Raw genomic sequence first — 27,742 nt, forward strand, 5'->3', positions numbered from 1 at the left:
CGTTAAACGCATGGGCGTTTCATCGCTAATATGAAGCAACAGAACAAAGCAGAGTCCGGTAGCAAGTTTAAGACCAACAGAGTTTTATTCAGAATGGAAACTTTCGAGTGCTCCAAGCACACTTCATCAGACAATAGGATGGAATGACAAGCAGCTTAGAGCACACCAAAGCTTCCATTCTGAATAAAACTTAGTTGGTCTTAAAGGTGCTACTGCTTCAGACCAACCTGGATCTATCTACACGAAGTAATGGAGTTTGCACTTCGCCTCGTGTGCTTTTTAAAAAAAAGGCAGACAAACACTGCTCTCTCTAAATATGGAGGGGGAAGCTTCTCTCCTCCTTTCAGTAGCCAACAAAAAAGCATTCAGGCTGATATTTGTTCCTGCCAGAAACAATGATGGCGACAAAGGATGCTCCAGCTGATTAGAGGGAAGAGCAAATATGGAGCACTGTGGGAAGGACGGGAAGTTACGTTTTGTTTTGCAGGAAGTGGCTTTCAGGAAGAATGGAGTTAGGGGCCTGCAGGGTAAGGCACGCCTTTCCCCCTTTGGCATACAGTTGCTCATCCTTTGTGTTTGGGTGGGGATAGAGGCCAAAGAAAGGAAGCTTCACCCCGCCCCCAGTCAGCGGGAGGACAGAATTCTTTTCCCAAGGCAAAGGAAGAGGAGGAATCATTCCTATAAATGCAGTGGGGTGAGATAGACTAGGAAATCTGATTTTCCTGTACTAGGGATTTAGGAGAGAAATAGCAGTACTTGGCATATCCCCGTTTACAACCTCCCTTTAGTCCCCTAGTTATAGATTTGTCCTTTCCCAATGTTTTAGTATTGCTGGGAGCAGAGCTTTTTTTGTAGCAGGAAATCTGCATATTAGGCCACACGCCCCTGATGTAGCCAATCCTCCAAGTGCTTAGAGAGCTCTTAGTACATGGCCCATTGTAAGCTCCAGGAGGATTGGCTACATTGGAGGTGTGGCCTAATAGGCAAAGGAGTTTCCTGATTAAAAAGAAAAGCCCTGGGGAAACCTGCTGAAGTACTTTCAAATGCATTGTTTTGGGCAGGGCTTTTTTTTTAGCAGGAACGCACAGGAATGCAGTTCTGGCTGGCTTGGCATCAGGGTGTGTGGCCTGATATGCAAATGAGTCCCTGTTGGGCATTTTCTACAAAAGAGTCCTATGTGAAACAATGGTGATGTCAGGAAGTGTGGCCTAATATGTAAACGAGTTCCTGCTGGGCTTTTTCTCCAAACAAAGCCCTAGTTTTGGGTATGAACTTTGGGTTTTGCCTTCAAATCTTTGGGTCAGGGTGTGGGCCCTTTCAGTACTGAACTTTTGTTTTATTCCCCCCTCCCTCCTCAGATTGCGTTTGAAAAGGATGGTGTTTATCTACACACCAGTGCAAAGCGTATTCCTGATCAGGATTCTATTATCCCGGGGGTTATCCGCATAATTGAAAAGGTGGGTTAAGATAGCCTACTGGTTGGGATTGACAAGGCATTTTAAGAGAGCTGGTAGGGATGTGAAGATTGTGCCCCAAGATGGGTAAATGTCAGGGTTGTGTGTATCTTGTATGATGGTTTCTTGGCATCTAGTATGTTTCTAGCTTGGAACTCAGCATGCTGAGTAATTGCTCTTTAAACTTTGTTTAAAAAGTACTTAGGTGTTGTTTAAGAAGTAAGGTTGCAAAAATAAAATACAAGGTGGTGAAATCTCATAACTCAGAGAGGACCAGAATGGGATTTTCAGTTGTCATGTTAGGGGGAGGTTTGCAAAGGACAGGAAAAAAGAGTTGCTGAATTATAGTTTTTTGATCCTCTTTGTGCTGAGAAGTGCAATGTACTAAGGCTCATCTCTGTTTGATATGAATTGTTTCAATACAATTTGTGTATGTTGCTCTGGATATTTTGAAGTGCTAGGCCTCTTACAAGCCCACCTTTATTTAGGGCTCGGACACTCTGCTACAATGGACACCTGTGGAGGAGTCTTCAGATGTTGCTCAGATGACGTTCACCAAGAAGGTGAGGCTCCCATCCCAGCTGTTAATCTGCATTCACCATCTAAATCCATTCCATCTCAAAGATTGAGGAGGTCTATTACATTCCTTTAGAATAGGGATTCTTAAAATTGTATCATGTTGCTAACCATTGTTGTAATCTATTTGTTAAACTGAAATGGTCATGTAAGAAGAAGAAGAAAGGAACACCTTCTAATCTCATTCTCTGCCCATCAGGACACGGTGGGCTGCCAAGCTGATGAAGAAATTTTTGACCCAGGGTATGAGCCGGACTGGGCTGTCATCAGTACAGTGGGGACTCAATCTCGGGTCCAGGAGGAAACAAATGGTAACCAGAAAGAAAATGAAGGGACTCCCCCTTGAGGTAGCAAAGAGATATGGGCTGAGGGTGACTGGTAAATTGGCACTGTAGAATGCAGGCATGGGGAAGGAGATAGAGCTGACAGCAGGGGACTGTGGGATATTCTAGGAAAGAAAAGGGTTGTTTAACACTACTTTTTCCTTTTCCTCCAAGCAGTTTCTGGGTCAAAGTCTCCTGCTCCGCGTGGCCAGTGGGCTTTCACTCTTCACTTGTCTGAGCTGAAATCCATCCGTAAAAGTAAGCCAGGTCTGGGCTGGTCGTACCTCATCTTCATCACCAAAGATGGGGTCTCCATTCAGGCCCTGCACTTCCACCGTGGGGGCACCAAGGCCCTTCTCAAAGCACTTTGCAAATATGTCATCTTAGCCACGTGAGTGTGATGCCGGTACCCTATACGTGACCTAAATTAAGAGGGAGGGGTGGGAGCAGGGGATGGCTCTGTTGGCGCTTTGCAGAAATTTTACAAAATGAAAAAGGCGGAGCTTCTTTGGATTCTCAGCAAAATAGTGCAAGAGACCCATTTCCTAACACTAGCTTCTGGAAGTCAGTTTTGAGGCCTGCCTGTTGAGCAAGGCTCTAGCTGCCCCCCCAAATGCTGGATCATTGGCTCTAGTTGTTATAGTTGTTCTAGCTATAAGAGTTGGTCTAATTATTCACCACACATCATGCAGTAGAGTCTTCCTTTATTTATTTATTTAGTAGGCTTATATTCCTCCCTTTCCCGTAAACGGGCTTTGATGGTGTCACTTCAGACTGCGGATAGAAAAATAGCTTTTTAAAAAAAAAAAATGTAATGTTGAATGTTGAGAAAGAACACTTTAGGACAGCGCTGAGCAAAAAATCCTGATGTGCTAGCTTTCTATCTATAGGGAGGACTATTCAAAAATATGTTCCCCCACCCCTGGCTATCTGAAGTAGTACAGTCCAGGCAAAGTTGTTACCATGTTACTGTACTGAATGTGTAACCTGGTTTGAACTGGAAAGCGGGAATTGAGCTCACTCCCTGTTTCTCTTCCTCTCCTCAAAGTTCCCCTAAAGATTCCCGGCTCTATTTGGTTTATACACATGATTCATATGCCCTCTCCCACTCTTTCGATGAACTGCAGCTCTTCGACGACAGCTCTTCCAACCTCGTTTCGGTGAGATTCTTCTCCAGTCCCTGCATGGCCTATCAAAAGATGTAGCTGGGGCCCTGCCCTGCATAGCCCAGGCAAGCCTGATCTCGTCAGATCACAGATGCTAAGAAGGGTCAACTCTGGGAAAAACCTCCTTGGGATACCAGAGCTGGGAGGCAGGGGCAGGCTTTATTCAGTCACCTCTCTGAATATCCTCCAGGCCCCCAGTAGGGGTGAGTCACCGGAGGTCGCCATGACTTCCAGGTGCACACCCACACATAAGAAACGCACAACCCCCCCCTCCCAAAAATATCTGGGGAATCAGAATGTGAGTCAGTAATTTGTGATAACAACCTGAATATCTAGAGTTTGGAAGTTAAGCAGGGTTGACCTCAGTTACTATTTAGATGGGAGACCACCAAGGAAGTCCAGGGTCGCCACACAGAGGCAGGCAATGGCAAGCCAATTCTGAAACATCTCTGGCCTAGAAAATCCAAGAAGTGACCCTGTGTCAGTTAATAATTGTTTCATACTGTTTTTATATTCACAATAGCAACTCTCTGAGGTAGGTTGATCTGAGTGTAGCGTGACTAGCTTGAAGTCACCTGTTGACATTCCATGGCAGAGTAGGGATTTGAACATGGGTCTCCCAGATCTTAAGAAGAGCCCCGTGGCCCAGAGTGTTAAAGCTGCAGTCCTAAGCTCTACTCATGATCTGAGTTTGATCCCCGGCAAAAGCTGGGTTCAGGTAGCCGGCTCAAGGTTGACTCAGCCTTCCATCCTTCCGAGGTCGGTAAAATGAGTACCCAGCTTGCTGGGGGGAAAGTGTAGATGACTGGGAAAGGCAATGGCAAACCACCCCGTAAAACATCTGCCGTGAAAACGCTGTGAAAGCAACGTCACCCCAGAGTCGGAAACAACTGGTGCTTGCACAGGGGACCTTTCCTTTTCCTCCCAGATCTTAGGCTAACCCCTACACTGTGCCAGCTGCCCCGATGGGAAGGGGGTGATTGAAAGGAAGAACAGAAGCTATGAATGAGGCTGCTGAGGTGGGCTGCCACTGGCTAGAGCAGAGGAACCTGGACTTCTGAGCTCTCTTTGGAAGCAGTTAGATTAGAAGAGAGAAGAGTGGGTAGTAAATGCTGGGCAAACTGTAAAGTTAAAGTTCTAGTGTCTATTGAGGGTGTATTTCTGGCTTGTCTGGCAGAGGAATGGAGTTTTATATACTGTCCCCAACTCAAACCTGCCATCCAATGAAGAGCATAGCCCACCTTGACTTTGTTTCATTCCCCCTCTTCCTCCTGCAGCGATTCTTGCAGGATCCTTACGCTGCCACCTTTGGGGGTTTCTCCAAAGTCACCAATTTCTTCCGCGGGGCTCTGCACCACGAGGACGGGACCCCCCAGCATGTTCAGAGCGACCCTGGTGCCAGCAATGTCGAAGATGAGACGGGCTTTGAACTGATCACCTGTGTGAGTGTTGGAACCCGCAGCTCTGGCGAGGGGCACTGGCCAAAGCGGTAGCCGTTCCAGGCACCTGGGGGAAAGCAAAGCTTTTGGCCACCCTTTCTCATCCCCAGCTGCTTCCTTCCCCACTGGATGTGGCTGAACTGGAAGCAGCCATGCTGGTGAGATTGGTTCAAGGAACATGTATGTCAACAGGAAGGGGCATCCGCCTGTCTCCTCCTCCTTTCCTGGGATCAGAATGCAAGGACTTGGTCAGTCAAGATGCATGTGACTGAAGAAGTGATTCCCAAAAATGAGGACGCCAGGAAGATAATCCGCCTCTCCCAGTGACTTTTCAAATGGCATTGTTTGTTTATTATTAGGTTGTGAGAGCCTTGGGTGTCCTGCAGAAATTTAGTTATGGCAGAGAAGCCTCCCCCAAAGCTGTCATCGTCAGACTTCCTTTGTACCACGTGCAGGAGCAGGAAAGAGTAGGACTCGTGTTCTGCTTGGGTGGGGAGTTACCTAGACCAGCAGGGCTTGCATCTCGTCCACACCAAGTAGCTGCTTTAGGAAGTGTCCTGGATTCTCTGCAACATGCAGGCAGGCTTTAATGGGAAAAGACTCTCCTGACAGCAGAGGGTTTTCGTTGGGAAGTCTTGTGGGCCTCTCTTGGCCTTTCTAAGGCAGAGAGCGTATTCTCTGCTCTTTCCTGCCTCCCCAGCTTCTTCTGTGCTTTATTTATTTTCATTTACGTTTCACTGAGACTTGAGGCTGATTACAGAGTACAGCAAGAGAAAAAAAAAATTGCAATCCTACAGCATAGTGTGTCAAATGGACACTGTAAGGGGATGAGGAGTTCAAAATTGAATTTCAAGTGTGAGCCAGAGTGCCATAACGTGGTTGAAGATAGCCAGTGAACCATGCAGTAGGATGAGGAATAAAAAAATGAATGACCGCGTGAAATATACTTATTAGTCACTAGACCAGCATATAGTTACAATAAGAAATTTCTGTATACAAAATACAAGATATACAAAATTTGAAAATTAAAACCAGAAACCTAGTTAAAACATAACTTCTATTTGTCAGTACACAAAATCTAGCAACTTGATAAGTGATCTTGGGATTCTTATCAGATAAAAGGTAATCAAGCATGGCTTTATTTGGGTAACAAGGAATCTTATCCAGCAACAGGGTAATAGTCTCCAAATGAGCCTTCTTATAATACAGGCAACTAAAGAACATGTGCTTCGTACACTTGACCTCCCTTAATGGGCTTGTACATAACCTTTCTAGATAGGGGTTTTTCTTATACCTGCCTTCAAAAAATGTAGAGAAGAGTGCAGAACTCCTTGTGAAGGTGAATGCCCTTCTAAAACTGTTTAGTTCCAAAGAAGCCAGATAAGCTGCCGACTGACCATGTGAATGACAAAGTCAGGTGGGGCAGTTGCTGAGCCCTGGGGTTTGTGTCGCATGGCCCGTGCCTTCCCCCTTCCTCCGCCCCTGCTCCCAGGGGCACACATTGCCCAGTGCCATCAGGGAAAGGGCTGCAGGCAGATGTGAGCATGGGCAGGGAAGGATGCCCAGGCACACAGTTGGGTTGGAAGGGGGTGGAGGGGGGACTTATGGAACTTTTGGAGCCCCTCCTCCAAAAAAACCCTAGTATTGCTCTGCCCGGCCAGCACAGTGCAAGTGGTGCAGTGTGGAATTACAAAAGTGCAATGTGATGTGATCCCCACTCCCATATGGAGGCACCCTTCTGACCATTCTGTCCCATTACAGATCTGATTCCATTACATGAACACCCTGCTGAAAAACGGTGATTCCAGAGGGGCAACCATGTTAGTCTGTTGGAGCAGAAATAAATAAGACCCTTGCAAAAGAATAACAAAACAAACTAGTAGAAAAGAGCAAGGTTCTGGCAGCGCCTTAAAAACTAACAAAATTTGTGGCAGGGGATAAGCTTTCATGAGTCACTGAAGAAGTGAGCAGTGACTCATGAAAGCTCACACCCTGCCACAAATTAAGTCCCTAAGGTGCTGTGGGGCTCTTGCTCTTTTCTACTGCTACAGACAGACTAACATGGCTACCCATCTTAAAATAAACTACTGACAAGCAAAGTGTGGGTTCACTCACTGCATCTGAAGAAGTGGGTTCTAGTCCTTAAATGCTCATGCTGCAAGAAAACTGTTAGTCTTTACAGCATCGCAAGACTCCCGTTCAGCTTCCCTCCTTCCTTAACGCTCTTTCTGTTTCTGCCGGCAGCAGGCACGGCTGGCAGAGCGGCCGTCAGTCCAGCGGGAGGCCCCGGTCACGGAACAGGAGTGGGAGCAGCACCTGGATCCCGACGGGCGTGTGGTAGACCCCAGTGGGCTACGCAGGAGGATCTTTGCTGGGGTGAGCTTGACAGGCATTCAGGGAAATAGCAAGCAAAGAAGAAGAGGCCTTATGGATGGCTGTACATGAAGCCAGGAGTGCTTCTTTTCCCTTCCTAGCCTCCAGAGTTTGATGCCAGGGTGGAATGTGCTACCTGTTCTGTAATGTGCAGCCAAACCAAATCCCCATTCCTCCTTTTCCTGCCTGTTTTTCTGCACTTTCCAGGGCCTCAGCATGTCGTTGCGCAAGGAGGCCTGGAAATACCTGCTGGGCTGTTATGCCTGGGAGAACAGCGCCGAGGAGAACAAAGCACAAGTGAGGAGGAAAACGTAAGGCTGGGGCAGAGTTACCAAAGCCAGGGGAGACGTGGATTTGAATAGGCATAATCTGCCTGCAGAGAAAGAGTTAGGGTGTGAGCTTTCTAATGCGCTCCAACTCCTGCTGTTGTCAGGGATGAGTATTTCCGTATGAAGCTACAATGGAAGTCGGTTAGCGAGGAGCAGGAACGACGGAACTCCTTGCTGCGTGGCTACCGCAGCCTAATAGGTCAGTTTGAGCTCCACCTCCCATGCCTAATTAGTCGATGACAGTATTCCCCTCCTGGTCCCACAATGCATTTCTGTGTCTTTTGTTTGTTTGCTTTTGGTCCCCTTATGCCTGCAAAGGCTTGTTCATATAGAACTAAATGTTTGGTAATTTTAAAACTATTCACTGATAATATACTCAGTTTGTACAGAACTATCACACAACTGGGTTGGACCCAAAGGGCTGGCATTCTTTTTCATACTGTAGCCAGCCATATGTTTCTTGGGAAGTCCAGCATGAAACAGACTTTCCTCACTGTTTCTCCCACCCCCACCAGCTACCGATACACAGAAGTACTTTCCAAACATGGAGGTTATATGGCTAATAGCCACAGATTCCTGAAGGACAGGTCTCACTCTCTTGTAAGACATTTTATTGGAGGGGGGAGGCTTTGTTAGCTGTATGATGCAGTTTTGTTCATTTGTCCTGTATATGCTGTCTGTCCGTGCCTCGGGTGACTTGAGTTCTAGTGCTGGGTGAGGGGTGTGTGTGCGCGGGCATCTGCCTTTTAGAGAGTGGTGGAACAGTACTGCATAGAGTTATACAGATGTGGCCAGAGCAGAGACTGATATGAAAGTGGCTGACTTATTTTCAGTCCCTTTGCTAATAACTCCTGTCGTGAAGTTTGCCTTTTTTACACTGCATGCTGAAATTATGTTTTTCAGCAAGTCACTTAGCATGAGCCTCAGATCTTTCCTTCATAGTCAGATTCCCTCTGTGTGTATTTGTAGCAGGTTTCTTTAAAAAACAACAACAACAGTATGCAGGGCTTTTTTGGAGCAGAAACGCACAGGAACACAGTTCCGGCTGACTTGGTGCAGGAGGTGTGGCCTAATATACAAATGAGTTCCTCCTGGGCTTTTCTACAAAAAAAGCCTTGCCAGTATGCATGATTTTGTTGTGAATGGCATTGAGTCTTTTGGGCCATTTTGCTGGCTGTTTCCCCCACTTTGGGAAGATCCTTCTTGCGGGCTTTCATTTTCACCAACATGGATAATCTGGTGTCACCTACATTGCTGATTTCACAGAATGGATAAGAAGTTCAGCCGAGAGCTGCTGTGGTCCGGTGATCAGAGGAGTGTTGGACTAGGATCTGGGAGATCCAGGCTGAGATCCCCACTCAGCCATGGAAGTTTGCTGGGTAACCTTGGGCCAGCTGCTCTCAGCCTGACCCAGGTTGTTGTCAGGCTAAAAGAGAGTCAGGGAAAACAGTGTTGCAAGCCACTTTGCGTCTCCATTGGGAAGAAAGGAAAGGTGTAAGTTTCTCAATAGCACCAGGCCCAATCCAGAACCTTAGGTGATCCCATTGTCTGCTTCCCTCTGCTGTAGAAACTCTATTTCTACCATCTGCTTCCCAGTTCTTCAAGTAGTTATCAGTCTTTAAGAGGACCTGTCCCTTTATCCTGTGGCTGCCAAGTCACTAAATGAGAAGCAGGGCTTTTTTTGTAGCAGGAACTCCTTTGCATATTAGGCAATACTCCCCTGATGTAGCCAATCCTCCAAGAGCTTACAGGGCTCTTAGTACAGGGCCTACTGTAAGCTCCAGGAGGATTGGCTGCATCAGGGGGTTGCAGCCTAATATGCAAAGGACTTCTTGCTCCAAAAAAAGCCTTGGGCAGCAGCTTCCAGGGTCGTGGCTGCATCAACAGCTGCTACTGGAAATCCTTTAAGTGGAAATTGAACATGGGTTCTTCATGCCAAGCAGGTGGTTTACTTGGGAGCCATTCCTGGGAAGGTGCTTCCATGCCCGTGTCTCTCTCTTGCTGTCACTTGTCCTGCCGAACTGCTGCAGATCGCTGGGACATGTTCACCTCGTATTTCAAACTCTGCGTTTTGACAGGTGGTAAATAATCCACTGGCCTTGCTCAGTGAGTCTCCCTCTCTTTGCAGAAAGGGACGTGAGCCGCACGGATCGAAGCAACAAGTTCTATGAAGGCAGCGAGAACCCGGGCCTCGTGCTTCTGAATGACGTGTTGATGACCTATTGCATGTACAACTTTGACCTTGGTGAGGATCTGGTTGGCTGGGGAGGGTGTGGAAAACAGGGCCAGCCCCAACTTTCAGGGGCCCTTGGGCAGTTTGGCCTAGCAAGAACCCCCCCCCCCCTCAACTGTCCAGGGGTAAGAGTTGTGGCTGGTGAGGGGTGGTGGAGAAATGCAGCCTTTGAACTGACGAACCCCAAGTTCCTCGTAGCAGGCTGAACAGGGCCCAAAACAGGGCTGAAAAACTCTACCAGTTCCCTGCATCCTCTTGCTTAAGTGGGGGTATGCAAGGAAATGCGGAGACATGTGGAAGACCTGCCTGGGTCTGGCAGATCCTTGCCAGCAGGGGGCGCTGTGTGGCCCTCCTAGAGGCCTCTGCCTGAGAAAGGAGGGGGTTTCCTTCATCCTTGTTCTCCGCTCCTCTCCTGACCTTGTGCCTTTCAGCATGAGAAGCCAGAGCCAGCATCATCCTTGACCTGTTTCCTTGTGCTTTTGGAAAGCCCTGACTTGCCCTAAGGCCTTTGGAGGCTCCTCCTCCACTTTGGAACTCCATAGATCTCCTGTGGGAAGTTGTTGCTGCTCCTAGATCCCGGCATCCATACAGCTCCACCTTCCCCCACGTTTGGCTCAAAACTGCACCCAGCAGATTGCCCCAGCAGGGGGGCAGTTAAAGGGCCAGTCCCTTTCCCCAGGTGTTGCCACTTTGGTGTGTGGCCGTGAGGGTGGGTCCCGGGCTTCCCTCAGAGTCAGGGAGCTTCAGATTTGCTCAGGACTCCACCCCAAAACATACCCGCTGTATGAGCAGCTTTGTGTCAAACTCACCTGTTTCCGGCTCAAAACTCTCCTTTGAAGTTTCCCCTCCCAACAAAAGTAAGGTTAGCATTTTTTTGAATATTGAATTGATATATTTATTTGGCAAAAGTTTGTATTTTGCTTTCCCACAGCCCTCTCATAGCAGCTTGTGATAAACAAGCGCAGTCTGCTTGGGCTGGGCTGTCACAATGTGTGGATGACCCTCCACTGCCACTTGTACTCTCAGCCGACTACCGGGTGGCTGAGAAGCCCTGAGCCGGTGTCTGAAGACAGTTTAGGGGTGGCTGCAGGCGAAGGGGTGGCTGCAGGCGAATGCATCAAAGCATAATCCTGACCAGATGGAAGTGCTACTGAAAAGTTTGACCCGGGATTCACAGCATTGTCGGTTCTGGGTGGGGTCACCCTCTTGAAGGAGCAGCTCCGTAGTGAGGGGCACTCTGGAACCTGCTGCTAGAGAAATGGGTGTAAGCTGTGGCCAGGAGTGCCTTTGATCAGCTTTGACCAGTTAGGCAGCTGCAGCCTGTCCTGGGCAGAAAGGATCTGGCTGCTGTGATGCAGGCTGTGGCTGTGGCTGCATCTAGATTAGGATGTGCTCTGTGTGGGGCTGCCCTAGAGAAGTGTTTGGGAACCTCCACTGGCGCAGAATGCTATTGCTGTAGGGGCCACAGCCCTGCCATCTCCGCTGGCTCCCAGTCAGTTTGGGAGAGAGCCAGTTTGGTGAAGTGGTTAAGAGTGGCAGGTTCTAATCTGGAGAACTGGGTTTGATTCTCTGCTCTTCCTCCATGTGCAGCTGCTGAGTGACTTTGGGAGCCAGTGACAGTTCTCGCAGAGCTCTCTCAGCCCCACCTGCTTCACAAGGTCCCTGTTGCAGGGAGAGGAAGGGAAGGCAATTGTAAGCTGCTCCGAGACTCCTGTTTGGTGTAGTGGTTAACTGTGCAGACACTTACCTGGGAGAACTGGGTTTGATTCCCCACTCCTCCACTTGCAGCTGCTGAAATGGCCTTGGATCAGCCATAGCTCTGTTAGGAGTTGCCCTTGAAAGGGCAGCTTCTGGCAGAGCTCTCTCAGCCCCACCTACTTCACAGGGTGTCTGTTGTGGGGGAAGAAGATAAAGGATATGGTAAGCCGCTCTGAGACTCTGATTCAGAGAGAAGAGCAGGGTATAAATCTATGATCATCTTCCTTTGGGTAGTGAAGGGCAGGGTATAAAACCAACCCCTCCTCCTCGTTGTTTCTGGGCACAATTCAAAGTGGTGTTGCTGACCTCTGAAGCCCTACATGGCTTGGGACCAGCATACCCCCCCCCCCGCGCCCTGGCTCCCTTACGAACCTACCTGACCCTTACCATCATCTTCTAAGGCCCTACTTTGGGTGCCCCTGCCTTCTGTGATTAGTTGGCAACCAAGGTATCTTCTTCGTGGTCTCTGTGCAGTCCCACACATGGGTTTTCCCGTCAGGACGAACCCTACCTCGGAGATTTTAAAAGCTAGCCTAGGCGTTATTTTTGGCGCGCACTCCCTTCCGTCCTGGGGAGCAGGCATCCACTGCGCATGCCTGGAACGGGAGGGAGGCGCCCCACCCAGCCAGTTTCTTTCCAACCGTCGCCCGGGATAGTCTTACCTCGTTGCGCTCCTCTTTTACCTCAGATCCTAGCCTTCGCTTCTTCGTCGTTTCCTCTCTTTTATTCCATTTTCCTCTTTATATTCTTATACTCTTCATTACTCTTCAAAAAAAAAAAAAAAAAAAAAAAAAAAAGAAAAAAATATCTTTCCTGCTTTTACCTCAGACCTCCCTTCCCCTACCCCCCCCCCCCCCCCGGGCGTATGGAAGGAAGGGATAGTAGAATAACCTTCAAAAGGTGTTCGCGTTGTAGGGCAAAAATCCCTACATCGGACGGACATTCACTTTGTTTATTTTGCCTGGGAGAAGCCCATAAAGTAGACGCCTGTGCGCATTGCCGTCAATTCGGCAAACAGGCGCGGAAAAACAGGGCCGCTAGACTGAGAAGTCATCTTATGGAGTCTGTGCTTCACCCTGAAATGTCGCAATCCTCTACTACAAGTAAGTCGCCTCCCCTTCTGTCTCCCCAAGGGGACGGCGCAAGGCCGGCAGCTTCAGTGGCCACTGTTCCCAGCAAGCATAAGCCCGGCGATGCCGCGAAAACCGGCGACGGCGCGAAGACGTCACAACAAACGGTCGCGCCTATTAAATTGAAAACTGGGAAGCACACCAAGAAACACAAGCACTCCGAGCCGAAGGGCCCGAAGGATTCGAGAAAACCTACCGACCCGAAAGAATCGAAAAAATCTACCGACCCGAAGGACTCGAAAAAACCTACCGCTCCGAACAAACCTTCGGAACAACACGAGTCTGACATACGTTGTGACCCGTCCACACCCGGATCCGATACCCAGGAAGCGGCCACTCCGCTTACGGACTCACCGCATCAGCAGACGGAGGAAGTTATCCCGGTTCCGTCCCGATCCCCTTCTTTGCAAGGATCCATACCAGACCCTTCGCTGGAGAAGATCCGAGACCCGCTGCAGTGGACTCAACAACACATCAACCCCAGATCGTTCCGCGATATGTCGAACCCCATCCAATATAGACACGATGCTCATCGCTACTTTGATACTCACCGATTCCCAGCCAGATCTCCGAGCATCGAGAGACATCGGTACCATCATACACGTTTCCCGGAGAGATCCCCTAGCAGGGGGAGGGACCGCTATCGCTACAACCCGAGATCTCGGTCTCCATCCATGTCCCCGAGAAGACGCTACTACACCTCGAGGTCTCCATCAATGGATTCCCATCAATGCTGCGGTTACCACTACGCTCGGTACCGTGCAGATCACCACAGGAACCAATCCAAGGAAGCAACTCCCGTCCAACGGAGTAAGCAGCCAACGAAACAGCCATCTCCGACTCCTTCCACTTCGACCTCTAAACCTAAGAACGCGAGTCCAACCAGACCGGACCCGCAAGCACCCGAACCTGACAACTCCGATGTCGAATCCGACGCGTCATCGGACTCGATGCAATCAATGTCCTCTCCTGGATCCCCAGCTTCAGATATTGCAAAGCCTGCAGATTTGTCACCATCCGACGGAGCCAAAACATATCTGGACTTGGTTGCAAACATGGCTTCTGCTCTTAATGTAAAGCTGACATCGGACGCGCCCAAGGTCACGGATGTAGTTCACGATTTAGTCCATTCGGACCTACCTGCCGGTTCCTTTCTGCCAATGCTTCCGGTGCATCTAGATGCCATTAAAGAAGCCTGGGACAAGCCGGCATCTATTCCTCCCACGTCAAAGCGCATCGAATCCCTATACAAGATCCAAGCTACGGAGTCGAAGTTTCTTTTCAGTCACCCGGCTCCGAACTCGATGATAGTCCACTCTTCCTCCAAATCGAAGCAGACTCGTCATCCTGTACCCCCGGAGAAGGAGGGCAGGAAATTGGACACACTGGGAAGGAAGATGTATTCCATCTCCACAGCAAACGCCAAAATCAACAATTATTTGGCATATTTTGCTGCTTACTCCCACAATCTCTCCTCCCAACTGGGCACGCTTGTCTCGGCTCTACCAGAACCTGCTCAAAAACAGGCATGCACATTATTACAGGAGCTCAATAGAGTCTCCAAACAACAGATAAATACCATTCGTCACTCCGTGGGATGCACCTCCAAGGCGATGGCTGCCTCCATTGCCTTGAGAAGGCACGCCTGGCTTCGCTCCTCTTCCCTACAACCCGACATTAAATTCAAAATCGAAGATCTCCCTTTCGACGGCCAAGGCCTTTTTAATGCCACGACAGACGACATACTCACCACAGTCGACGACAGCCGCAAACGGGCAAAAAGACTTGGTGTGACCCAACAGCAACAGCAGGGCTACAAAGCCAGACCATGGAAGCCAATGCCATTCAAACGCTCCAGGTCCCCTCGACAATCGGAATACTGGAAGCGTAAGGCTCCACCGTCTAAGCAGCCTTTCAACCAGCGGCAGCAAAGACCACAACAACCTAAAAAGACTGCAACTGCATCCAAGCAGTCTCTTTGACTCTCCACCTCTGCCACCTCACAACACTTCCAGACTCCTACCGTTCTACGAGAACTGGAAGTTAATTACCACAGACAAATGGGTCCTGAATATCATTTTAAGAGGTTATTCAATAGAGTTTCATTCTCCCCCTGCAAGACACCACTTTGTTACAACCCCTCCATCCCCTCCCCTCCAAGAAGAGATCATCACTCTTATGGCCAAGGCGGCCATAGAACCTGTCCCAGATCAGTACCATCGGACAGGCTTCTACTCCCGGTACTTTCTAGTCCCCAAGAGGGATGGAGGTCAGCGCCCGATTTTGGACCTCAGGGCTCTCAACAAGTTCATCCACCACAGAAAATTCAGGATGGTCACCCTCCAATCCATCTTGCCCCTAATCCCTCAAAATGCTTGGATGGCGCTGGTAGACTTACAGGATGCCTATTTTCACCTAACAATCCATCAAGGCCACAGAAAGTTCCTGAGATTTGCCGTGGGAAACAGACATTATCAGTTTCGAGCGCTTCCGTTCGGACTCTCCACAGCACCCAGGACTTTTACAAAGTGTATGGCGGTGGTCGCTGCATACCTCAGACAGCGCGGAATTGCAACTTACCCATACATAGACGATTGGCTCCTTGTGGGGCCTTCAAGGCCACAACTGGAAAAAGACATTGCTATAACCCTTGCACTCTTAGCAGACCTGGGTCTCCAAGTCAACCAGCAAAAATCGAATTTAATCCCCTCACAGGACATTCAATTCATAGGGGCTCGCCTCTGCACCACGGACCACAGGGCGTACCTCCCAACAGACAGAATAGCCTCTATTCACACTCTAGCCACAGAAATCATGCAACAGCCAAAACAGACAGCTTTCACCATTCAACGCATGTTAGGACTCATGGCAGCGACAACGGCGGTTCTACCACATGCAAGACTCCGTATGAGGCCCCTACAAATTTGGTTTGTTCGTGCATATCGTCCCCAACGCCAATCTCAACAAACCCTCCTAACTGTCCCAAACAACATCCTTCCCTCTCTGGGATGGTGGACAGTTCGAAATCATTTGCTGACAGGCATGCCATTCTTAAGACCAAGCCCGTCAGCGGTAGTCACAACAGATGCATCAAGGTGGGGCTGGGGAGCCCATCTAAACACCCTCTCAGTCCAGGGGCAATGGACGCCATACGAACAGTCGCTCCATATCAACTGCCTGGAGCTCTTAGCCGTCCACAGAGCTCTGAAATCATTCCTGCCAACTCTTCACGGCCGTCACGTTCAAATAGCGTCCGACAACGTGGCGACTGTGTTCTATATAAACAGGCAAGGAGGGACTGCATCTACCCGTCTTTGCAAGCGAGCAATGCACCTCTGGCACTGGAGTATCGCGCATCAGATCCATCTCACTGCAGTACATCTCCCCGGTGCCCAGAACACACAAGCGGACACATTGAGCAGGTACCTCATCAACGACCACGAGTGGTCACTCCACAGGCAATACCTTCTACCAGTGTTCCAGAAATTCGGAACACCATCAATAGATGTGTTTGCTGCACCAGACAATGCACAATGTGCTCTCTTTTTTATGAGAGGTCCGCCCTCACCACAATCTGCAGGGGATGCCTTCATTCAGAGATGGACAGGTCCATTACATTTCCTCTTCCCACCGTTTCCACTGATAACACGATCAATACAGAAAATTCAACTGGACAATACAAATTGTATTCTAATCACACCGTGGTGGCCTCGCCAACCATGGTTCACAACGCTCCTTTTCCTATCGGACAATACTTACCATCACTTCCCCCGGGCCAAGAATCTCCTCTCGCAACAGAACGGCAGGGTTCTTCATCACGACCCGGACAGACTCCGCTTGACAGCTTGGAGGATACTTTCTCAGAATTCCCTGAGGGAGTGAGAAACGTCCTATTAAATGCACGAAAACCATCAACGAGAAAGTCATATTCCATGAAATGGAAAAGATTTTCCATCTACGCAACCAAGCATAACTTTAAACCTTTGTCTGCCTCTATGCCTCAAATCTTGGCCTATACATTGTCATTATCTGAAAAGGGGCTAACTCATTCGTCTTTAAAGGTGCACCTGGCAGCAATCTCAGCTTTTCACCCTCACATACAAGGACGGTCTGTATTCTCACACCCCGCTGCGAAATCCTTCTTGAAAGGAATTTTACACCTGCATCCACCATCACGACAACTGTACCCCAGTTGGAGTTTATCTCTAGTATTAAGCCAGCTAATGAAACCACCTTTTGAACCCATGGCTTCAATCCCTTTGCATCTCCTCTCGTGGAAAACGGCGCTGCTAGTCGCACTTACCTCCGCTAAAAGAGCCAGCGATATTTGTGCGTTTAGAGCAGACACGCCTTACACCATTTTTCATCACGATAGGGTAGTGTTACGACCAGATCCTACCTTCTTGCCTAAGGTAGTATCCACGTTTCACCTCCACAGGGTCACAACTCTACCCGCTTTCTTTCAACGTCCTACGGATAAGGGCCAAGAAGCCCTACACTGCCTAGATGTTAGACGGGCACTCGCCTATTACGTAGATAGAACAGCATCATTCAGGAAGGACTCCAGACTCTTTGTGGCCTATGGACGGCACAATAAAGGACAAAAGATATCTCCTCAGAGACTTTCGAAATGGTTGGTTGCTGCTATAAAGCTGTGTTACAGACTAGCAAAGCAGCCGGTTCCAACTACACTACGAGCTCACTCTACAAGAGCTTTGTCAACATCATCTGCCTTAGCCAGAGGGGTCTCCATGGAAGACGTCTGCGCTGCCGCCGCCTGGTCTTCCACCTCGACCTTTGCTATGCACTACGCTCTGGACGTTCGTGCTAGGCAAGATGCCTCCTTTGGACAGGCAGTACTCCGCTCTATCTTCGACTAAGATACGATCTGGATCCGGTAAGTACCAACTTACCTTGGAGTCCAATACTTGCTTGACTGATTTGCACTAACATTGCATTAATTTTTCTCTCCTACTCTAGTGCCAGCACCCACCACCGTGCAGTTCAGCTTATCAGTCACCCATGTGTGGGACTGCACAGAGACCACGAAGAAGATAAACAGGTTACTCACCTGTAATTGATGATCTTCGAGTGGTCATCTGTGCAGTCACACACGCCCGCCCAACCATCCCCGCTGCTGGCCACTGGTACTCTGCAACCGCTCATCTACTATATCGGCGGCGGGGAAAGAAACTGGCTGGGTGGGGCGCCTCCCTCCCGTTCCAGGCATGCGCAGTGGATGCCTGCTCCCCAGGACGGAAGGGAGTGCGCGCCAAAAATAACGCCTAGGCTAGCTTTTAAAATCTCCGAGGTAGGGTTCGTCCTGACGGGAAAACCCATGTGTGTGACTGCACAGATGACCACTCGAAGATCATCAATTACAGGTGAGTAACCTGTTTTTCCTCTCATTTTTGTTCCCTCCTGAGTAGAGCAGTTCACATCCTGCACAGAACAGAACTGCTGCAGTGGGCAGTGCAAGACTCTGTGGCTCCAGATTGCGCTGAGGAGGTCTTCCCATGTTACTGAGTGGCCCCTCACGAGCACAACTTGGAGGGGAAAGACTGCTGGCAACTCAGGAGCAGGCCTTCTCAGTCATGGCCCCCAAGCTCTGGAGCTCTTTCCCCAGAGAGTCTTACCTTCTCCTTCTGTTGCTGTCCTGCATCAACATAACAAAAGATTTTTTGGCTGTAACAGTGTTTTCCAATGTGCCCTATTTTAGATACAGTTAGTATGTTTCTGTTTCCTGCTCTCTAATTCTTATTTTGAATTATGATTTAGTTTTGGAGATTTGTTTTCAATCTCCAAAACTAAATCATAATTCAAAAACAATAAGAAAACCCATTTACAATACAATACAATTTTGAAATTTATTTCTGATTGAACTTATATTTTGGAATGAATGATTACTGGAATTGTGGAAACAAATGTTGAATATTGTACCTGTAAACCCAGCTGAATATTGTATTGTAAATGCATTTTGTGATATATGACTCATGTGCTGTAATCCTTAAAAATATTTCACTGATCCTCCATCAGCAGGCATTTTTATTGTTCTTGTTGTTTTATCTGGCATTTTCTCAGTGAATCCCTCCTTTCCTGCTCTGGTTTCAGTTGTCATTTTCCATTCAGCTTTGTGGTATGTCTGTTGTTATTACGTGGGTTTATTCTAGGTTGATAGAACTTGAAGTAAAAGATGTTGCAGAACAGCATTAACACTGGGTTGTTACATCAAGCTGGTAACCCTGGAAGAAATAGAAAGGACTACTCCTGAGGAAGTTCATTGACGAAATGAGCCTATATCCGAGTGCTCATTGGACCTTTTTGTAATATTGTAATGTGAGAATGGACCTTTGTTGTAATATTGTTATGCGAATGGACATTTTTAGTGCAGTATAAAAAGATTATATGACTTAAAAAAGATTTTCTTAAATGTTTTACTAAGCATTGTTAGCCAGTACATCAGTGTTTATTTCTCTCATCGCCTGTTATATGAACTGTGATCCCTTTTTGTTGATTATTAGGATACGTTCAAGGCATGAGTGACCTCCTCTCCCCAATTCTTTACGTCACCCAAAATGAAGTGGATGCCTTCTGGTGCTTCTGTGGGTTCATGGAGTTAGTGGTGAGTTGGGGCAACCATGGGGTCTCTTCTGCACCCCCCCCCCCCCCCCAGTCCACAGAGCTCCAGAGATGAGTGGCAAGCGAGAGCTTGCAGTAGGTATGCCTTGGTGGTCCCAGTGAGGTTGGCTGATGGGGAAGGGGAGGGATGGTGGCTCAGTGGTAGAGCATTATGGGGAGGGATGGTGGCTCAGTGGTAGAGCATCTGCTTGGTAAGCAGAAGGTCCCAGGTTCAATCCCCGACATCTCCAATTAAAAAGGGTCCAGGCAAATAGGCGTGAGACCCTGGAGAGCTGCTGCCAGTCTGAGTAGACAATACTGACTTCAATGGATTGAGGGTCTGATTCAGTATAAGGCAGCTTCGTATGTTCATATGTTCAAGGGAGTAGGGCAAGCACCATCTCCCCATCAATTTGTCCCCTCTTGCTTTTTCCTCTGCAGCACTGCAACTTTGAGGAAAGCCAAGAGTCCATGAAACGCCAGCTGGCCCAGCTCACCCTGCTCCTCCGGGTGCTGGATCCTCCGCTCTGTGACTTCCTCGGTGTGTCACTATGGGATTGCCAGGAAGTGGGCCACTTAACATTTAGTATCAGCTACGGGGAGAAGGCCACAACCTGGATGGCCCAGGCTAGCCCAGTCTCGTCAGACCTGGGAAACTAGGGAGACTTCCAAGTGAGCCTAGGGTTACTACGCAGAGACAGGCAGTGCCAAGTTACCCTGTTGCAACAGTTAAGGGAAAAAAACCTTGCATCTTCTTAAAGATTCCACACATTTATTTTCCTATGAACTGCTGTGGAGTAAAGCTCACTTTAAGCAGATGTGTGAATTGTCATTTCCAGGAAGCATATAAAGATTAAATACCTGTTAGAGAAGCCAGTGGCAGTACAGGTTAGCCTAGTCTCATCAGATCTTGTGAAGTTAGTATTTGGATGGGAGAGCAACAAGGAAGTCCAAGGCCACAACACAGAGGCAGGCAATAGCAAATCAATCTCTGAATATCTCGTGCCTTGATAGAAATAAGTTGGTCACAGCTTCACAGCAAAAAAGAAAGTGGAGACCATGTTTTCTTATTCAGACATATTTTAGGAGATCTAAATATCCCGGGCCTCTTTTCTTGGCTTTTATTTCCCTTTAGCCCCTTGCTTTAATTCCTTGAGTCTGGGTGTCTTTTTTAGCTTAGGAAGTGACAGGCTGGGTACACAACCTTATTGACCTCTGCCTTGTTTCCTTGCTTCCCTTCAGACTCCAAGGAGTCTGGCACTTTGTGCTTCTGCTTCCGATGGATCCTGATCTGGTTCAAGAGAGAATTTGCCTTCTCTGAAATTCTGCAGCTGTGGGAGGTGAGATGGGGTTTGAAGGTAGCTTCCAAGAGGGTTTCTTGACTGTTTTTGAGTTCCTGGTGGTGTTGGTGGGGAGGATACAAAATGTTTACGATGTTGGCTCTGGGCAGCTGTTTACAGTGCAGAGAGTTTTGGGAGATCCAAAGCAAGGAGCTGGGGGTTTTTTTGGGATCAAAAATCCAGTTCTCTCTCTCAGCTTCTTCTTGGCAGAGGAATGCAGTCTGACATTCCACGCATGTGGCTTTCATGGACTTCTGAGAGCCAGTTTGGTGTAGTGGTTAAATGTGTGGACTCTTATCTTGGAGAACTGGGTTTGATTCTCCACTCCTCCACTTGCACCTGCTGGAATGGCCTTGGGTCAGCTATAGCTCTTGCAGGAGTTGTCCTTGAAAGGGCAGCTGCTGTGAGAACCCTCTCAGCCCCACCCATCTCACAGGGTGTCTGTTGTGGAGGGGGAAGATATAGGAGATGGTAAGCCACTCTTGAGTCTCTGATTCAGAGAGAAGGGTGGGGTATAAATCTGCAGTCTTCTTCTTCTCCTGAGGATGGCATTGAGCAGCTTTGTGTGTTTGATTAATTGAGCCAGGACTCACAAAAGCTCATGGTAGGTCTACCCTTTGCTAGCCTTTAAGGGGCAACTGGACTCCTCTCTTTATTTTAGCAGACTTTGCTGTACTCTCTTAGGAGCAGCAGGCTGCAACGTAAGAACATAAGTAGAGCCCTGCTGGATCAGACCAGTGGTCTATCTAGTCCAGCATACTGTCTCGCACAGCTAGCCAGTTCCACGGGAGGACCAACAACAGGGCATAGAGGCCAAGGCCTTCCCCTGATGTTGCCTCCTGGCTCTGGGATTCAGATGCTGACTGCCTCTGAATGTCACCACGGCTAGTAGCCACAGATAGACCTGTCCTCCATGAAGCTGTCTAATCCTCTCTTAAAGCTGTCTCTGTTTGTGGCCATCACTACGTCTTCTAGCAGTGAATGCCACATTTTAATCACTCTGTGGAAAGAAATATTTCCTTTCATTTGCCCTGAAACTATTGCCCATCAGCTTCACCGGTTGCCTGATATGGGAGCTCTCTGATCCCACAGAACAGAGTGCAATCAAAGAGGATTCGGGGGAGCAGTAGCTAAGGGGAGCCTGGCCCAGTAGAAATGGAGTCACTTTGGCCAGTGCAGGCACAAACCTGGCTCAGTCTAGTATCTTTGCCTTAAGACCTCTTTCCACTGCCCAGATGGCATCAGTGTCCTCTTCTCCTTCAGGCGCTGTGGACAGGGTTGCCTTGCCCCAACTTCCACCTTCTGGTGGCTTGTGGGATCCTGGATGCGGAGAGGCAAGCCCTCATGAACTCTGGCTTTGGCTTCAACGAGATCCTCAAGGTGAGAACAGAGCCTATGCTGCATTGGACCAGGATCCCCTTTCCCACCATGGCCAGCCGTCTATTGCTAGAAAGCTTACAAGTGGGGCATGGCTGCTACACCCCAGCAAATAGCACGCTGCCTTCAAATATCGGGGTCCTGGGGGTAATGGCCACTGGTGGACCTGCCTTCCTTCCTTTTCTCATAGGGAGGCTCATGTCTGCTGTGCCTGATTCATGTACAATTTGTAGTTTAAGCTTTCCCCACCTGCCCCCAAAGAGAGTGAGAGGGAGAATGGTAGATGCAATCAAGCTTGGACTCGTCGTATGTATCCACAGCACTTGATTCTGTGGGGAAAGATAGCCCAATATCTGCTTCTGCAGCCAAGAAGACCCTCTTTGCAGTTTCCTTTTTCTTGTTAGCAGCCCCCGCGTCAATGCGCCAACCAGCCCTTGTGCTACACTGCCCTCTGCTGGTCCATGGCATTTCTGCAGAACGCCTCAGAACCAGATGGCACATCTCCTCCATCTGTTTCGACGGGCCTCCCATCTGTTTCGGTCAAGGGCCAGGGCTTGTTTTCCACAGCACAGAGCCCAGTTCTCCTTCTTGAGCCTCTGACCTTGGCCACACGTCCTCTGCGCATGAATCGTTTTCATCGTAACAGACTTGAGCTTTCCTCCTCACTTTGCTGCTTGATTTGACCTCCAGCTTAAAGATGCAGGCAGAATGGCAAAGGCCAATATAATCTGTCCTTTATTGCATGATACAGCTAATGGGGTGCCTCTCTCCATCCCTGTCCTTTCCCCCCTCCTCAGTTCCCAGGGAGGTAGCTGCTGTGAGTCAGCTACAGAAAAGAAATATACTCCTTTTGTGGAGTCAGACCATTTGCCTGTCAGTTTCAGTGCTGTCTGCTCTGATCAGCAGCGGCTCTCTCCAGAGTTTTTCACATCACATTCTATCTAGTCCCTTTAACTGGTGATTCCGGGGTTTGAACCTGGGACCTTGGGCACGCCAAGCCACTAAGCCATGGAAAGGAAAGGTCCCCTGTGCAAGCAACAGTCGTTTCCGACTCTGGGGTGACGTTGCTTTCACAGCGTTTTCACAGCAGACTTTTTATGGGGTGGCTTGCTATTGCCTTCCCCAGTCATCTACACTTTCCCCCCAGCAAGCTGGGTACTCATTTTACCGACCTCTGAAGGATGGAAGGCTGAGTCGACTTCGAGCCGGCTACCTGAAAACCCAGCTTCCGCCGAGGATCGAAGTCAGGTCGTGAGCAGAGTTTAGGACTGCAGTACTGCAGCTTTAACACACTGCACCATGGGGCTCTTAGTAAGCCATGACACTTCCCAAATGCCCCTTGGTGGGTTTTGTTTTTGAAATTCTCTTTGGAGGTTCTCCCCTTTTGAGCATGTCCTGCCTCTTCACAGCACATCAATGAGCTCACTATGAAGATGAGCGTAGAAGACATCCTATGCCGGGCCGAGGCCATCTACCGACAGCTGGCAGCGACTCTGGTAAGGAATCTCTGATGTTGTCTCATACCGAGTTGGACGGTTGGGTCCGCTTTCCTCAGCTTGGGCTTCTCCAACTGACAGAGGTTCTCTGAGGTCTTGGGCAGCGAAAGGTCTGTCCTGACATCTGTTGACAAAGTCCTTCAGCTGGAGGAGATGGGCTGAACCTGAGCCTCTCGGCATGGAAACTGAGCCCGTTTCCCCCACCATGCCGCCAGCCCTTCTGAATTTCAGGATTATTTGGGGAAGGGGTGGAGCTTCAGCACTTGCTGATGCTGAGTGGCCCAGGCAAGCAAGCGTCCCTCTGTCTTATCTCTTGACCACCACCACCATCCTGGGGAAAGTGATATGTAAGAGGATCTGTACTGGAAGATCATATTCTGATGGGATAAGAGAATCTGAGTTGCTCGCTTTTTGAAAGCCTCTTATTGGGCAAAATGTGACAAAAGGTGACCTTGTCTTTCCCTTCTCTCTGTCTTGGTGACTTCAAAATATTGCACGGGTGAGGGCAGCTGTAAATGAGAGCGTCACCAGGCAGGGACCCCGCAGATGCCCTTTGTATAGGAAGAAACAGTAGTTTTAATACCATACTGTTTCATGTATACGTTTTACTTCATTTATAACCCCCCCCTTTTCTCCTCACTGGGGATCCAAAGCAACTTATATTGCTCTCCAGAGAGGAGGGTTCTCCAGCAGTCCAGTGAGGTAGGCCAGGCAGAGAGGGCGTGACTAGGCCAAGGTCACCCAGAAAGCTTCTAGGATGGAGAGAGGATTTGAACCTGGGGCTCTTGGATCCTAGTTCAACACAGTAACCATGACACCATGCTGACTTTTGAATGTTTTAAAGTATAGAACATAAGAACAGCCAGGCAGGATCAGATCAATGGTCTGTTGAGTCCAGCATCCTGATTACATCGCATCAAGTCGAATGCCGTGGAGAAGTCCATGACCTGGGCCTGTAGACAGTCTTCATTTGCTGACCACACAGAGCCCTAGCTTTTCCCTGTAGCATCCTTTATTGAATTTAGGAGTAACAGTGAGAGTCATGCCAATTATTATAAAAATCTACTGCTTCCATAGTTTTAAAGTAAGCTACTGAAGCCTATACAGGTGTTGGTTGACATCGTCATGTCCGTGGCAGCAGCAGCTGTTGAGAGCTCATGTGGTGTAACCATCAGAATGCTGGACTAGGGTCTGCCAGACACCAGATTTGAATCTTTCCTCTGACAGGGAAGTCTGCTTGTCAAGTTTTTCTTTAATCCCCTGTGCAAGCACCACTTGTTTCCAACTCTAGGGTGATGTTGCTTTCATGTTTTCATGGCAGACTTTTTATGGGGTGGTTTGCCAATGCCTTCCCCAGTCATCTACGCTTTCCCTCCAGCAAGCTGGGTGCTCATTTTACCAACCTCAGAAGGATGGAAGACTGAGTCAACCTTGAGCCGGCTACCTGTACCCAGCTTCCGCTGGGATTGAATTTGGTTGTGAGCAGAGCTTGGACTGCAGTACTGCAGCTTACTACTCTCACCTAACCTACCTCTCAGGGTTGTTGTGAGGATAAACTGGAGGAGAGGAGAATGATGGAAGCTGTTTTAGGTCCCCACTGGTGGCAAAAGGTGCAGAATAATGAAGTAAATAAATAAAATTGTTGCAGATGTTGTCTTACTGGGGAATGCAGGAGTGTAGATATCGTCCAGGATGTGGGGGGTGGGAAAGGAAGCAACGTCATTCTGAAATTATGATGCATGTGGCAACTGTGTCTTTTGAGCAGCCCAAATCCTCTAGTTTTAAAGCTCACATACCCTGACCTGGATAACCCAGGCTAACCCCATCTCATCATATCTTAGAAGCTAAGCAGGGTTGGCCTTGGCTAGTATCTGGAGGGGAGTCCAGGGTTTTCAGCAATGGTAAACCAACTCTGAAGGTCTCTTGCCTGGAAAACCTCACAGGGTCACCATAAGTCAGCAGAAGGAAACAAACCCAGATGCAAGTGGGAAAAGATAATGCAAGTTGGATTCAGGAGGCATGAGTGGCATTTGTGTGACCAAAGGCAAACTGGTATGGGCAGCATAAGCACAAATGGGCCTTTGAAGGGAAGGGGTGTGTGCCTGTGTCTTTAACGGAAAGGTTGCCTTAGCTGAGGGCCACGCCTGTGATAACGCATAGAAGCCGGAAGCAGACAGGGCAGGCAGTAAGACGCCTCCTGTGCCAGTGCTTCTTTCAGGGGGAGGGGGGCACAGTGCTCTGGGCAACAGCTACTTCATGCTCACCTCCATGGCTCAGAAGCGAGCCCCTCTTGTGTCCTAGTTCTTAGGATTGGGTCAGGTTGGAGCCAGAGGGAAGGGGTAGGGAAAGAGGCCACTGCAATCCAGCCTGCTCAAGGCTGGTATGAGACCTGCTGGGAAACCGTCCGTGCCCTGCCTCTCAAGTTACATATTAGAAGAAAGACGGGACATAAATGGAATACTTGCTTCCATTGCTAAACTTCCACTCTCTCGTCTCCTCTCTCCTCCCCCCAACTAGGACCTCCCCCGCAATGTCCAGGAGCTGCTGGGCCTTTTCGAGGGCAAGTCTCTGTCCCCCAGCACTGACACGGCGAGCTCTCCACAGCCCCTGTCACCCAGCCAGGCCCAGGAGATGGAGCTGACGGACAGTGTTTCCCCAAGCCAGCCGGACAGCAGCATCGAAATCTTGCCTACTGAGGAGGGGAGCACATCTCAGTCTCTCTCTCCTTGAAGGCGAAAGTTCTGTCGTCTCCACCACCGCCATCTTCCTTAACGCAAGCACTTTAACCAGAGCAGGGTGAGGGCTGAGACTAAGGTCAAGGGGGGAGGGAGTGGATATTTGGAGTGTGGGGATCTCCCCAACTAGTCACTGGGCTGTGGGAATGTTGGCCCTCTGAAGGTACTCTGGACCATGCAGGCAGCTGTGTCCTCCTGGAATTCCTTGAGGGGGGAAGCTGATCTCCAAGGGGCCAGGGTTTGGAGCATGTTATGTGCCTTTCCCATGGTGCACGGTGGGGCACGGCTATCCCTCTCAGAAGGCATTGCTTGGTGGAAAGTTCATTTTCTCGGAGCCAGAAGGGAATAAGTGCTATCATTTTCTCCTCTGACTTCCACGGTAGTCTAGCTCAAATCTCCTTCCCTTTACTTCTAACACTACTTGTGAGAGAAGCTAAATTCTTCACGGCCTTCTGGGCAAAGGGCCTGGCTTTACACTTACATCTGTCCACGTTGTTATGGTCTCAATCCTCTGGTGATTTTCCTCTCCTGCATCTCCCTCGCTGTTCTTCCACATTTGCCTGCTGAGCATCAGTCTGAAGGCAACCTCTTTCTCCTCTCTCTCTTTTGGGGGTATTTCTTCCCCCTACTTCATGTTGCAAATGAAGCTTCCTGCAGCTGCCCACCTAGGTCATTTTTGGGTAAAAGGGGAATGGCCACTAGTAGTTTAGAGCAACGGAACTGGAAAGCGGGATTCATTATAACAGGAGGCTGGTTAGCTAGAAGAGAAGAGGTTTCTTGAGTGAGAGAAAGAGTGCCAGGGGATCACAGCAACGGAAGCAGAAAAACCAGAGCTGTTTCTGCTAGCGTCGCTCACCAGATTGCTAACTCTCGCCTGGAGGAGCGTTTGGCTCCCTTTTAGTCAGCAGCTTTGAACGGATGTGTGGTTCTGAACTGACATGTGGCTGCATTCTTGCGGGCTGACACCTTGCGCCTGCCCATGTGCTCTTCTTGCCCCACTTTGCTCTGTTCTCAGCACTCACCTTGGGTTTTTTGTTTCCTTTGTAATTGTGCATTAAAAATCTAGTGTCATTTTGTTTGGTTTTTGTCTGGGGTGTGTGGGGGGAAGGCAATTGGTTGGGGAGGTGCGATGGGAGGGGCAGTTCTCTGGCACAACCAATTTTGCATTGGGCAGAGGGAGCCTTGACTCTCAAAAACTTCTCCCGTGGGAATCTTGCTGGTCTTTAAGGTGCTTCTGGACTTGAATCCGGCTCTTGGACTGCAACCCACCTGAAATGGACTATTAATTGTGACTCAAATCTGTGTTACACATGTGATCCAATGAGATCCATTTATTTCTCCTAAGGAACTGGGCATAGCCTAACACACACACCCCTCCCCATTCCTCAGAACAAC

General features: G+C 49.0%; 1 protein-coding gene across 4 annotated transcripts; it reads left to right on the forward strand.

Moving 5' to 3' along the window:
* The first annotated feature begins 409 nt into the window (after nucleotides 1-409).
* On the forward strand, nucleotides 410-27,422 carry TBC1D17 (TBC1 domain family member 17). Of its 4 annotated transcripts, none has more exons than XM_060255991.1 (17): nucleotides 410-527; nucleotides 1,359-1,457; nucleotides 1,943-2,017; nucleotides 2,230-2,341; nucleotides 2,528-2,744; nucleotides 3,402-3,513; nucleotides 4,797-4,961; nucleotides 7,203-7,334; nucleotides 7,539-7,642; nucleotides 7,765-7,859; nucleotides 9,789-9,905; nucleotides 19,303-19,403; nucleotides 19,841-19,940; nucleotides 20,642-20,739; nucleotides 22,003-22,119; nucleotides 23,526-23,612; nucleotides 26,130-27,422. In XM_060255991.1, exons 1-17 carry the CDS (start codon nucleotides 507-509, stop codon nucleotides 26,340-26,342), a joined length of 1,965 nt encoding a protein of 654 aa, XP_060111974.1. In that variant the 5' UTR covers nucleotides 410-506; the 3' UTR covers nucleotides 26,343-27,422. The 4 variants fall into 4 exon arrangements, with proteins under 4 accessions (XP_060111974.1, XP_060111976.1, XP_060111975.1 ...); XM_060255993.1 differs by having other exon boundaries at nucleotides 7,206-7,334; XM_060255992.1 differs by having other exon boundaries at nucleotides 2,531-2,744.
* The last annotated feature ends 320 nt before the right edge of the window (nucleotides 27,423-27,742 follow it).

The sequence above is a fragment of the Heteronotia binoei genome, chromosome 15 (genome assembly GCF_032191835.1).
Source record: "Heteronotia binoei isolate CCM8104 ecotype False Entrance Well chromosome 15, APGP_CSIRO_Hbin_v1, whole genome shotgun sequence".
NCBI classification, from domain to species: Eukaryota; Metazoa; Chordata; class Lepidosauria; order Squamata; family Gekkonidae; genus Heteronotia; species Heteronotia binoei.

Bases quoted from the DNA above. Each gene is read 5' to 3' on its own strand.
- TBC1D17 (XM_060255991.1), top strand. From the start codon at position 507: ATGGAGTTAGGGGCCTGCAGG. The intron at 2,745-3,401 runs GTGAGTGTGATG...CTCTCCTCAAAG, and splicing joins AAATATGTCATCTTAGCCAC to TTCCCCTAAAGATTCCCGGC. The intron at 7,860-9,788 runs GTCAGTTTGAGC...CTCTCTTTGCAG, and splicing joins TGGCTACCGCAGCCTAATAG to AAAGGGACGTGAGCCGCACG.